A 12239-nucleotide genomic window follows, 5' to 3' on the forward strand; every position below is an offset into this window, starting at 1 on the left:
GATTGTGTTTAAAGTCCAGCTCACCAGATCCATAACAGTGTTTTTTTTATCATTTGGGAGGTGTATACCAGGAGCTCCAAGACACACAAAGTGAAAAAGCAAGAGGAAGAGGACAACAGGGGGTGGGAGAGCAGAGGCAGCCATCTTGAACGAGAACCAGAGGAGATGTTGCCATTATTGTGACACAAAAACACATTTCTCACCAAAAGGTAAATAATACTGATTAACTAGCCTAATACTGTCCTGTCATAGTTATGTGGGACTGTCCACACAACCGTTACTTGTTTGACGAAATGGTCAAAAAGCTGAAGAGTTATGTCCCACAATGTTACAAAAAAACACGTCCGTTGTTGTGTGAATAATCTATTCAAGTGCCACGTTGCACATTTAAATATACTTTATGACAAATATCTTAAATTAATTGGAAATCTAGTTGAAACAGCATACATTTAAAATCTGTAAAAAAAATAAAATCCAACTGTGTTTACTTACCTTGTTTATCAAATGCAGCATTACCAGTTTTCACAGAGTCTGCAGGATTAGGCTCAGAGCTTCCTTTACAAGTGTTTTCATGCTCGTTTACATCAGCTTGAGTTTGGTCATCTGTAGAAAGATCCTGTGATCGAGCAGGTTTTGCAGGTGCAGGAGAAGAGGATGAATTGTTCAGGTCCTGGCTTTTGTTCTCTGAACATAAACAGTAAAGAATAAACTGTAAAATATCAAAAACTATTTGAATGAAATTGTGGCAGTTTAATGAAATAGAGCACGATGGCTCAGTTTGTGGAGCTGCTGCCTCTCAGTTAGAAGGTTGCCAGGTCAAATCCTGACCTGGGACCTTCCTGGGTGGAGTTTGCATGTTCTCTCTGTGCATGCATGGGTTTTCTCTGGGTACTGCAGTTTCCTCCCACAGACCAAAAACATGCATATTAGGCTAATTGGTAACTCTAAATTGTCCCTAGGTGTGAGTGAGAGAGTGAATGGTTGTTTGGTTCGTTTGTCTCTATGTGTGTCCCTGTGATGGACTGGAGATCTGTCCAAGGTGTCCCTCGCCTCTCGCAGTGATGGCTGGACATGGGTACCAGTGACCCCCACGACCCGAAAAGGCAGAAGTGGATAAAAATAATGGATGGATGAAGTGTTAGAATGGAATAGAAGGACTTACTCAAAGTAGCTTTGTAGAGGTGTAGTAGAGTGTTGTTTGAATATGTGTGGATTGGTAAATGAGAAGATTGTGCTGCAAAGCACTCTGAGAAGCATGGATGGCAAGAAAAGCACTAAAAAAGTACAGTCCATTTACCAGTTTTACCATTTAATGGTACTGGTGCAGAAACTTATCTAATGAGAAGCTCACCTGCAGATAAACACTTGCGAATGATCTGCTTCGGCTCCTTTATAAACGGATCTGTAAAATGTCCCAACCAGCAAAGTTAATTTACCATTACAAGTACCAGTGGAGTTGTAACTTTTTTTTTTTGCGATCTTATTTTGTTTTGTAAAAAAAAAAAAAGTTGAAATTACATAACTACAGGTCCTTCTAAAAAAAATAGCATATTGTGATAAAGGTCATTATTTTCCATAATGTAATGATAAAAATGAAACTTTCATATATTTCAGATTCATTGCACACCAACTGAAACATTTCAGGTCTTTAATTGTTTTAATACTGATGATTATGGCATACAGCTCATGAAAACCCAAAATGCCTGTCCCAAAAAATTAGCATATTTCATCCCACCAATGAAAGACAAGTGTTTTTAATTAAAAAAAACGCCAACCTTCAAATAATCATGTTCAGTTATGCACTCAATACTTGGTCAGGAATCCTTTTGCATGAATGACTGCTTCAATGCGGCGTGGCATGGAGGCAATCAGCCTGTGGCCCTGCTGAGGTGTTATGGAGGCCCAGGATGCTTCGATAGCGGCCTTAAGCTCATCCAGAGTGTTGGTTCTTGTGTCTCTCAACTTTGTCTTCACAATATCCCACAGGTTCTCTATGGGGTTCAGGTCAGGAGAGTTGGCAGGCCAATTGAGCACAGTAATACCATGGTCAGTAAACCATTTACCAGTGGTTTTGGCACTGTGAGCAGGTGCCAGGTCGTGCTGAAAAATGAAATCTTCATCTCCATAAAGCTTTTCAGCAGATGGAAGCATGAAGTGCTCCAAAATCTCCTGATAGATAGCTGCATTGACCCTGCGCTTGATAAAACACAGTGGACCAACACCAGCAGCTGACATGGCACCCCAGACCATCATTGACTGTGGGTGCTTCACACTGGACTTCTGGCATTTCCTTCTCCCCAGTCTTCCTCCGGACTCTGGCACCTTGATTTCCGAATGACATGCAAAATTTGCTTTCATCCGAAAAAAGTACTTTGGACCACTGAGCAACAGTCCAGTGCTGCTTCTCTGTAGCCCAGGTCAGGCGCTTCTGCCGCTGTTTCTGGTTCAAAAGTGGCTTGACCTGGGGAATGCGGCACCTGTAGCCCATTTCCTGCACACGCCTGTGCACGGTGGCTCTGGATGTTTCTACTCCAGACTCAGTCCACTGCTTCCGCAGGTCCCCCAAGGTCTGGAATCGGCCCTTCTCCACAATCCTCCTCAGGGTCCGGTCACCTCTTCTCGTTGTGCAGCGTTTTCTGCCACACTTTTCCCTTCCCACAGACTTCCCACTGAGGTGCCTTGATACAGCACTCTGGGAACAGCCTATTGGTTCAGCAATTTCTTTCTGTGTCTTACCCTCTTGCTTGAGGGTGTCAATGATGGCCTTCTGGACAGCAGTCAGGTCGGCAGTCTTACCCATGATGGCGGTTTTGAGTAATGAACAAGGCTGGGAGTTTTTAAAAGCCTCAGGAATCGTTTGCAGGTGTTTAGAGTTACGTCGTTGATTCAGATGGTTAGGTTAATAGCATGTTTAGAGAACCTTTTCATGATATGCTAATTTTTTGGGACAGGCATTTTGGGTTTTCATGAGCTGTATGCCATAATCATCAGTATTAAAACAATTAAAGACCTGAACTATTTCAGTTGGTGTGCAATGAATATGAAATATATGAAAGTTTCATTTTTATCATTACATTATGGAAAATAATGACCTTTATCACAATATCCTAATTTTTTGAGAAGGACCTGTACTTTTAAAACTAGTTAAAAGAACTTAAAAAAAATATCCTGATACAAGCTCAATAATCCAGGTAGAAAAATCTAAAAAAAGTTAAGTCTGGTCCTCAGTTTATAAGACTGATCTGAATACAGCACCTCAGACTGAAGAAGTCTTTCAGATGAAAAATGAAACATTTCTAATTTTATTTTATTTTTTTTGCTTTGTTTTATTTTTTGAATGTCCAGAGGACCAGTCTTAACATTTTTAGAACTTAAAAAACCTGCAGATTTGTGAACCATTTTGTTGCATCTTCAAATGTGATTTATTTATAAATGCATGTATTTTTGCTCTCATGTAAATTTCAAATTTCTGTACAAACATTTTATACTCCTCTATCTTGCAGTCATTTACCTAAAGACCGTCTTATCAAAAACCGCAGTATCTCAATAAAACAAAACAAGAAAATGAACTCTTTTCAAACTCAGGTTTTGTCACTGTTGTAGCTCAGAAACACATTTGATACTAAAAGTAAGTCGTTTAAAAAATATCAAAGTGTGCAACAATTTGTTTTTTACCATTCTGAGTGAGAGCAGAGTCTTTATTGCTTTGGACTAAATGGCTTAGTGGCTGGTTTGAAAGCAGGGTGGGCTGTCGGCCCAAGAGAGTCTGACTTTCCTCATCGCCCTTTTCAATATCTGAAACATCATGAAATACACAGAGAAATTTGTTAGAACTAAATAATCACAGAGGATTTTCATAAATTTGACTGAAAAATCAGTGGTGCATAATGTAGAAACAGAGCAGACAAACGGTCTATATTTCTTTTTACTGATCATTTAGTTAAAATCAAACAGCCACATAAATTTAATTATGGATCAGTTACTAAATGATTGTTGCAGGAGACGCTGCTTCAATATGTCCATTTTAAATATGCTGCATTAAACTGCTGTGACACTTTTAAAGGCTGTTCACAGGCTGTATGTTTTCTCACTCTAAAAAAAGGTTTCAAAACAAATAAAAGCAATAAATTTGTTATTGATCATTATTCTACAGAGGTAAAAGTTTGTTATTTGCAACTAAAACAGAAGAAATACAACAACATACCTGTTTTGATTACAGAACCTTGCTGTTTTTCGAAATCATTTGTCTTCTTACATTTGAAACAGCCTGAAATAAACAAAATCAACAAAACAACAAAATAATTTGGTTTCATTTCGTTAATGAAGCTGAAACTCAATAAAAGCAAGTTTATTGATTGTTATTGCACATAAATAGCTTTGTGGGGTACAATGCCCCCCCCCCTCACCCCCACCCCCAAATTAACCTTTAAATAACAAAAAAAATATTTTCTTAGAAGTTGTTCACAGCTTTTAGCTTTTAGAACTTAAGTACTTTGGTGAATTTATTTTGTCTGGATCAGATGGGTCAGATCCTGATGGATACATTTTATTTATAATTTTATCTATTATTTAGGTAAAATAAATATTTTGTGACTGTACCTTTTTTATAGAGCACAACGAACACAACCACGAGCACGAGCACAATCGGTATTAAGACACCAGCGGCAACAATCAGTGGTAATAAGCCGTTTGCTGGGAAGAAACAAAATTTTTTAATATTTTAGCACCAAACACATCACCGAAACATGCAATTACTTTAAATGTATTAACATACTTTAAATACGTAATTTGAAAATCAAAGGTTAAGTTATTTTTTATACTACCTTTACACAGATAATTAGTTTCATTATTACTGGCTGTGTAAAATGCAACAGACCATCCACTCATCCCTTATCTGAGTTTTAAACACAAAGTGTCAAAGTCTTACCAGGATAGCACTCCTTGGCAGTGAATGTTTCAGATTCTTTACTGAGCGGGTTGCTCACAGTGCAGTCGTACACTTGAGCGTCATGTTCATTCCCAAGAGGTATTACCAACTTTGGACCGAGCTGCATATTTCCATTTGGGCCCCAGTTAAACTTCAACAAGGACTGAGACTGTTTGGATTCTGCAGAGCATGTCAGAGTGGCCTGGTATCCTGACTCACTTGAGCCATTTGCTGGGATCCTCTCACAGGAGATGCTGGGTCTGGTTACTTTGTCTGAGTAAATACATAAAGCCAAATATATGAATGCAAAAACAAAACAAGAAATTAATTTCTAGTTTTATGGAGATCATCTGCCGCAGCTGTTCAACAATACAATTCCATAATAACAAAGAGCTTCTCAAAAACAGGACATATGACCAAAAAACATTTACATGAAAAACACAACTTTAACCACTATCCATCCATCCATCATCTTTACCTGCTTCTTCCTTTTCGGGTCTCGGGGGCCACTGGTGCCCATATCCAGCTATCACTGTGCAAGAGACTCATTAATCTTCAGCAAGCTCATGTTGATGAAGCTCTTTGGATGAAGGACGAAACGTCTCAGCAACAAAAGTAACCATCCAGATGACCTGACTGAACATTGCAGGATATACCTGGATTAATGAGCATGAACTTTGGTGTTTTGAACCACTTTGGCATGGCTGCCTTTAGAGGAGTTGACGGGGAGAGGGCGGACCCTGGAAGCCATATTATCACCAGTAAACTGTTTTTTCCATTCTGGGAGTGAGCCGTTTGTGGGATTCAGTTTGATTTGGTGGGCCCCTCAGACTAAAGAAATCCTTCGGGTGAAGGACAAAATGTCTCAGCAACAAAAGAAACCGTCCAGATGACCTGACTGAGCATTGTTGGATTTATACCTAGATTAATGAGCATGAACTTTGGTATTTTGCCGTGTTGTTTTCTGAAATATGATTGATGGGGAGGTAAGATGTTCAAAGAATCCAAATACATCTTAACTTGGGAGTTTATCAATTGTTCTAAAACCTTATCAAGAATACAGAGTTTAGAGATCGATCAATATTTGTTCAGTATGGTGGGGTCTCCTCCCTTCAGCAAAGGTAGAAGAAAACCTGTTTTCCTGGCGTTTTAAATGGTATTTTGGGTTATGGACAGATTAAAGGTGTGAGACACTGGTTCTGCAATGATGTGTGCAGTCATCCTTAAGAAATAAGGAGGAAGGTCATCAGAGCCTGCAGATTTTCTAGGGTCTAGACCTTTTAACAATTTGTTAACCTCACTAACAGAAAACAGTGAAAATGAAAAGATGTGATTTACTGAAGAGGAGAGATTTGATTTGTAGATGATTGGCTTAAAGGAGAAGTAGCTGGTTTTCCTTTAGTAACTCGGGAAAACAAGGAACTAGCAGCAATGAAATATCTATTTGAAACAGTTTAGAATTTCATGCTTATTTGACACAGGAACAGCGTTAATAAGTAGTTGTGGTGGCAAATCAGATGAATAAGAGCTGTGTAGATGAACAGATGCTGGGATATATTCATCATTTAACGCGGGTTCCTCATTTTTCTGGACTGAATAAAACGTGCATTGAATTTAAGGAAATGCAAAGTGAGACGTCATTTATATTTGACCCATCAAAATGAATGCGGTCATTTATTTACAGAATCAAATTTAACATCAAACATTTACATTAATTTGGCAAATTATGAAAATAACAATATAAGCAATCAATCAAGAAAAATCATACGGCCATGATTTTTCCGTTGCTGCACCAAAGACATTTATGAAAACTGTACAACTATGATCTTTTGCCCACATGAATGTGGGTGAGCATTTTACACAGACATTTCTAAATATCTGGGAGAATTTCTACTTGATAGAAAGTTAAAGATGAAAAGAAGTTTAGAGGGAGTTAAGATGGTATGTGAGGGAAATTAAGTGTTCACCAGAATCGACACTCTCCGGCTTTCTTCAGCTTTTCCTTACAGTACACTTAGGTGATGAAATCGGCTCCTTTACCTGGAGATGTCTCAGGTGAGATTCCGTTTAACGCACCCTTTCAGCGTCTCAGTAGGATGCTGTTACTCGTCCGAAGTAATGGCGAGGCTCTGTTCGACACATATTCACCTCAGTGGAAAATGTTATAATCCCATGGAACTCGGGAGAGCTTTGTTGTCATGTCAGGAACTCCAACAGCACTCCATCAGAACTCAGCAGAACTTGAGTAGACTCTCACCGAACTCTACGCTCTCAGAACTCTTAGAACTCCGACAACTCTCCAACTCTCTGAGTCTGTAACTCCGTGAGTCTGTGAGTCCGTGTAGACCAGGAAGTACTGACATTTTAAAGACTCTTTCCCGGTTCACTTTTTGGGATTTTTCATTGGTCAGAAACGACCAGACGGGGTGGGTTTTGTGACGTAAGAGGTTAGAGACAGCGAGAATTGTTATGGGACAGCTCAGAAATGTTCTCACAGACCGAGAGGGTTTTGTTGTGGCGTGTTTAAGAAACAGGTGCAAAACATCTCTATTTACGTCTGAGAGGATTCTAAAACATGACAGTTTTAACATAACAACTTGTTTTTCGTTTGACTGTAACCTTGTAAACGCACACACTTGCTCATTCAAAAGCAGAAATCAGAAAAATGCATAATTACTCTGCAACAGCTTTTAACATGAGAATAAAAATCATTACTCAGTTAATAAAATTGATTAGTTCACTGCAACATCTAAAATGGTTTGAACTAAGACACTTTGATTATCAACATTTGTAAGATAGTAATGATAATAAAAAGAGAGTGTTCTTTTCACTTGAATCTTCAAGAAAGAAAGTCTCAGGATGGGTGAACCTGTATTTATGTATTCAAATACATGAAATGACAGTTCCTGTCCCACAAGGTTCTAAAGGTCAAGAGTTTTGACCTTAGACTTAGTTTCGACGTAGGCCTAGTCCACTACAGCTGTCGGAAAGTGATTTGATGGTTTTCCATAATCTTTTAGGGTCATTTAAATCATTGGCGGTCTGAGATAAGAAGTACTTACGTTTTGCAACTTTGATGGAAGCTGTACAATGATTCTGCAGCTGTCGAAAATGCAACCAATCAGTGTCTGAGCCAGAATGTCTGGCTGTTGTCCAAAGCGGATCTCCCTCATTTTTTTCTTATGAACTGGCAAAAATGGGCATGTTTATTTACAAAGTAGATGAAACTGTTCTGAAAGTAGTTCCAAGCAGTGTTCACATCATCAGTTTGGAAAATATGTTGCCAGTCAAAAAGAAACACATCCCCAAGAAAGGCCTGTTCACTGAAACATTTTATGTCCCTTTTTTTAATTAGTCTGGGCTTGGTGTGTGGCAGTTTAGTGTCTCTGATGACATCAACAACGCAGTGATCGCTCATGTCACCAGCAAAAACACCCAACCCAGGAAATTTATGAGGCATATTTGTTAAAAAGAGGTCTCAAATAAACGATCTTTCAAGGCATTTTTTGTTTGGGTGGGTACTACCGGGTGTCAATGATTTGAGTGAGATTGAGTGACAAACTACATTTTCTAATTCTTCAGACACTGGAGACTTCCAGTCTAGGTTGAAGTCTCAAGCAAGAACAATTTCATTGAAATGTAAATTTGTTAGGAAGTCCATTAAAGATGATAGGGCCTCAGATGTTGCTGGGGGGTGGGGGTGGTAACAGCCCACAACAGATAAAAGTCTGGCCTCCATGCAAATGAATGTTTATTGTCAGGATTTCAAACTGATTTGAGAGTGTTTTAGCAGACATCAGGTGAGAAGCCAGGCTTGATCTGATACAAATTGTAACCCCACCTCCCTTACTTTGACGATCAGAACAGTAGGTATTAAATATGTCCATGCTCAATAATCCAGGTATAAAACCAGGTTTCAGAGATAGCAATTAAATCAGCACCAGTTGAACAGAACAAAATCCTCAACATGTCAATTTTAAAAAGGAGGCTACGTGCATTAATGTGCAAGAAGTGTAGTCCTGAAATGTTTTTAAAATCTTCTGGTGTGTTGTAATGTGCAAGAGGTCCAGGATTAGGTTGTATCCTGGACAACAGTAACAACAGTATTAGTAGACATTTCCTTGTGCTTTTTGTAGCAGATGTATAGTTACAGGAGTTAATATTGTTGCACTTGGGCCCCATCATCGAACCATGGCGAGAAGAGTTTATAAAGACATGGTTACTTCCCAAAAGTAATGAAGTTGGCAGGGATGGGCAAATCCAGATGCATTTACATGATTCAACAACTCCAGATAGACAAAGTTCTGAAAATGATAAAGATGGGGATGGATAAACTTTAGGACCACCGAGTTCTGGACCCAACACGTGAATAAAGCCCTGTGACCCGAAAAGGAAGAAGCGGATAAAGATAATGGATAGATAACCGTTTTTGTATAGTGCCCTTAGATAACTTGTTGTGAGTTAGCATAATAAACTGAATTTGTTTCAACAATAATAATAATTCTGATTCCTAAAGGTGTTGCCAAAAAAAAAAAAAAAAAAAAAAATCTTAAGAAAACAGACCGGACCGAATATTTCTTTCCTGTATTAATAATTTTAAATCAGATAAAATTGATGGGTGAAGCTAAAGTTCTAATAGATTTACAGATGCTCTGAAGTCAAGTTTTACATTTTGCCCCATTCTCTTGATTTATAAAAATAAAGTCATACATCTGACTAAAAACACAAAAGACTACAAACGCTCAGTTGGTACTACGTGCTTAAGTACTAGTACCACGGTATCTCAAATAAAACTTGTTTTGGAACAATTCAGAGTGTTTACTTAAGTACTGGATCAAAAAGCAGCAACATATTTCTATAAACTTTATTATGATTTGACTTCTGTTCACTGACACAGGAGTCACGGCCTGAATTCATTAAAATGGCTTTTTATTGAAGTTTTTGTGCACTGACTTACAGCCTAAAATAAAATATTTTGTCATTATTTATCTTAATTATTTAATTAATTAATTGGACCAGTTAATATTTTGCTCTGGAACACAAAATCTCTGTTTTGTGTTAACCGTCTTCACCTACAGTATTTATTTTTTGTGTTGAATCTATAAAACAAACTATTTTTGGGTTGTCAGAAATCTTAGTGATAAGCTGAGATAACTTTAATAATTAGTTTCATAGCCTCAAATGTCTCCTGACAAACTCTATTCAACATCTCTTGTAACACTTTGGGCTGTAAACTGTTTATTTATCATGTTTGAACAACAAAAGGTAAAAGTCTCCTGATGCATGCTCAATAATCCAGGTAGAAAAATCTAAAAAAAAGTTAAATCTGGTCCTCTGGACATTCAAAAAAACAAAACAAAAGGTAAAAGTGTAATAAAAAAATTAAAAAAACGATCAAATATTATTATATCAGCAGTTGGAGTAACAATTTTTACCTATTGCCCTCAATCTAAAGAATGAAGGTATTAATGCAGATTGTTGGGGGAAAAAAGTAAAAATAAGAACTTACCAATGACTTGCAGATTATAATTGATGTAATGCATTTTTTGGTTAATGAATAATTCCAACTCGTATGCTCCACTGTCTTCAAATCTGACATCACTAATGTTCAGATCAGCAGAAATCCAGTCGAGGGTGACTCTGCCTTTATAGGAACCATATACATCTTCCTTGTTGCCATTAAACTCTATCACTTTGTTCCCATTATGCTTCCACAGAATTTCATCTGGAAAAGGTTGGATGTTTGTACTCAAGTGAACTTTCTTCCCCAGGAGAGCATATTTTGTAGTTTCTCCTGCAATTGGACACAAAATAGAAAAGTTAAAAAACATGCGAGGCAAAACAACAACTCCAGTTCAAGGTCTCTGATGTGCACAACGTGCAAACTGCCTTTATCAGGATCAAACTTACTGGTAAAAAAACGTGTTCAATCTATGCTGTGAAATTCAACCTTGAATGTAAACTATAACCTGTTGTGTTCCTTTAATGGAGTACAGAAATAAGAGACAAATCCCTTTCTTGACATTCCTCGTTAAACTTATCAAGAGTAATGGTGCAAACTTGTAATTATTGCATTGACCATCAGACTTTTGAGATTTCAGGAAAAAGATATGTTGGTTTTAAAAATGGCAGGAAGAGTTGTGTTGACAGGAGGCAGACCTACACTGAGACAGGATCTAACAACGCCAGAAAAAGATTAACTGTTCAAAAACTAGAACTACAGAAACACTGGGAAAGTTATAGGTCACTGCGTTGGAAGAAAGTGTTGTCAAAAGAAAAAAGAATAAAGAGGCCAATTCATTTGATGTCATCGTTTCATTTTTCTCTAATAAAAGACCATCAAAACATAAAACTGTCTTAATAAAAGGACAGAGTTGTATCCATCCAGTGAAGAAGACCAAAGTATGCATCTGGAGACTTAAAACAACCCAACAGAAAATAATAAAAAAGTTAATATTAACTATTATTATCTTGACAAACACAGTTATTGCTGAGATCTTTAACACAGATAAGGCTAAAACAAAAACAATGCTTTTTTGTTTTTACTACATTATTTTGGAATACAGCACTCTTTTTTTCCATCATATAATCTTCACAAATCTGTAGCAACGATAGCAAAACTAAATGAGATTACACAATCCAAGATCATTCCGTTCTGCTGTAGTTTTCATAACAAAAAGCAATAAATGTTAGCACTCTTGTTTAATATTTAGTTATTATTTATGACATTTTTAACCACAATGGAAGTCACCAAGCACAGCTCAGTGAGTAGGTTTTTGAAATAGGTCGAGGCCCTTTCAGTAGGAACATTTCAGTAAGACCGCGGTGACTCAAAAGTTCAACAAAGCTGTCACTGAGGACCACATATGCAGAAAGCCAGTTGTTGTTTTTTTACAAATGCATTTCATTGTTCAAAGACATCCTGTCAGTTTCTCAACATTTAAAAATGACTCGCATCTAAAAAATGTTTACGTTGAAAACCACCAACGTAGGAACCAGACCATCATGATGTTTGCATATTAATTCAGACAATAAAAACTACAAATACAAAATGTGCTTTACATGGCAAAGACGATCCTGGTATGCAGTCAGTGTCAGAGTTCGTCCCGGACACAATCTATTTTTTTTAAGTCCTCTGGGCCTGTCTCGATAAACGATAAATCAATTAATCGCATGATAAATGAGAACCGATCAACAGAGGATGCAATCTCCTCTGTGGTCCACACTGCACTCAACCACCTGGAGCAGAAAAACTCTTACGTCCGTATGCTCTTTGTGGACTTCACATCCGCCTTCAACACCATGATCCCCC

General features: G+C 37.7%; 1 protein-coding gene and 1 long non-coding RNA gene across 2 annotated transcripts in view; both read right to left on the reverse strand.

Annotated features, from left to right (window-relative positions):
• Window positions 1-3709: 3709 nt before the first annotated feature.
• Window positions 3710-4671, reverse strand: LOC119419177. The gene is made up of 3 exons (XR_005187242.1): window positions 4600-4671; window positions 4205-4267; window positions 3710-3795 (listed from the first exon to the last, which is right to left on the reverse strand). It is a non-coding gene; the product is annotated as an uncharacterized LOC119419177 (long non-coding RNA).
• A 230-nt stretch (window positions 4672-4901) lies between these two features.
• Window positions 4902-12239, reverse strand: part of LOC119418875 (CD48 antigen-like) — a 15810-nt gene continuing 8472 nt past the window's right edge. The window contains exons 2-3 of the mRNA XM_037686168.1: window positions 10437-10721; window positions 4902-5200 (exon numbers count right to left, since the gene is read on the reverse strand). Of these exons, the coding sequence (XP_037542096.1) occupies window positions 4902-5200; window positions 10437-10721 (584 nt within the window). The remainder of the gene's footprint in view (window positions 5201-10436; window positions 10722-12239) is intronic.

This window comes from Nematolebias whitei, chromosome 13 (assembly GCF_014905685.2).
Source record: "Nematolebias whitei isolate Nwh7 chromosome 13, NemWhi1, whole genome shotgun sequence".
Taxonomy (NCBI): domain Eukaryota; kingdom Metazoa; phylum Chordata; class Actinopteri; order Cyprinodontiformes; family Rivulidae; genus Nematolebias; species Nematolebias whitei.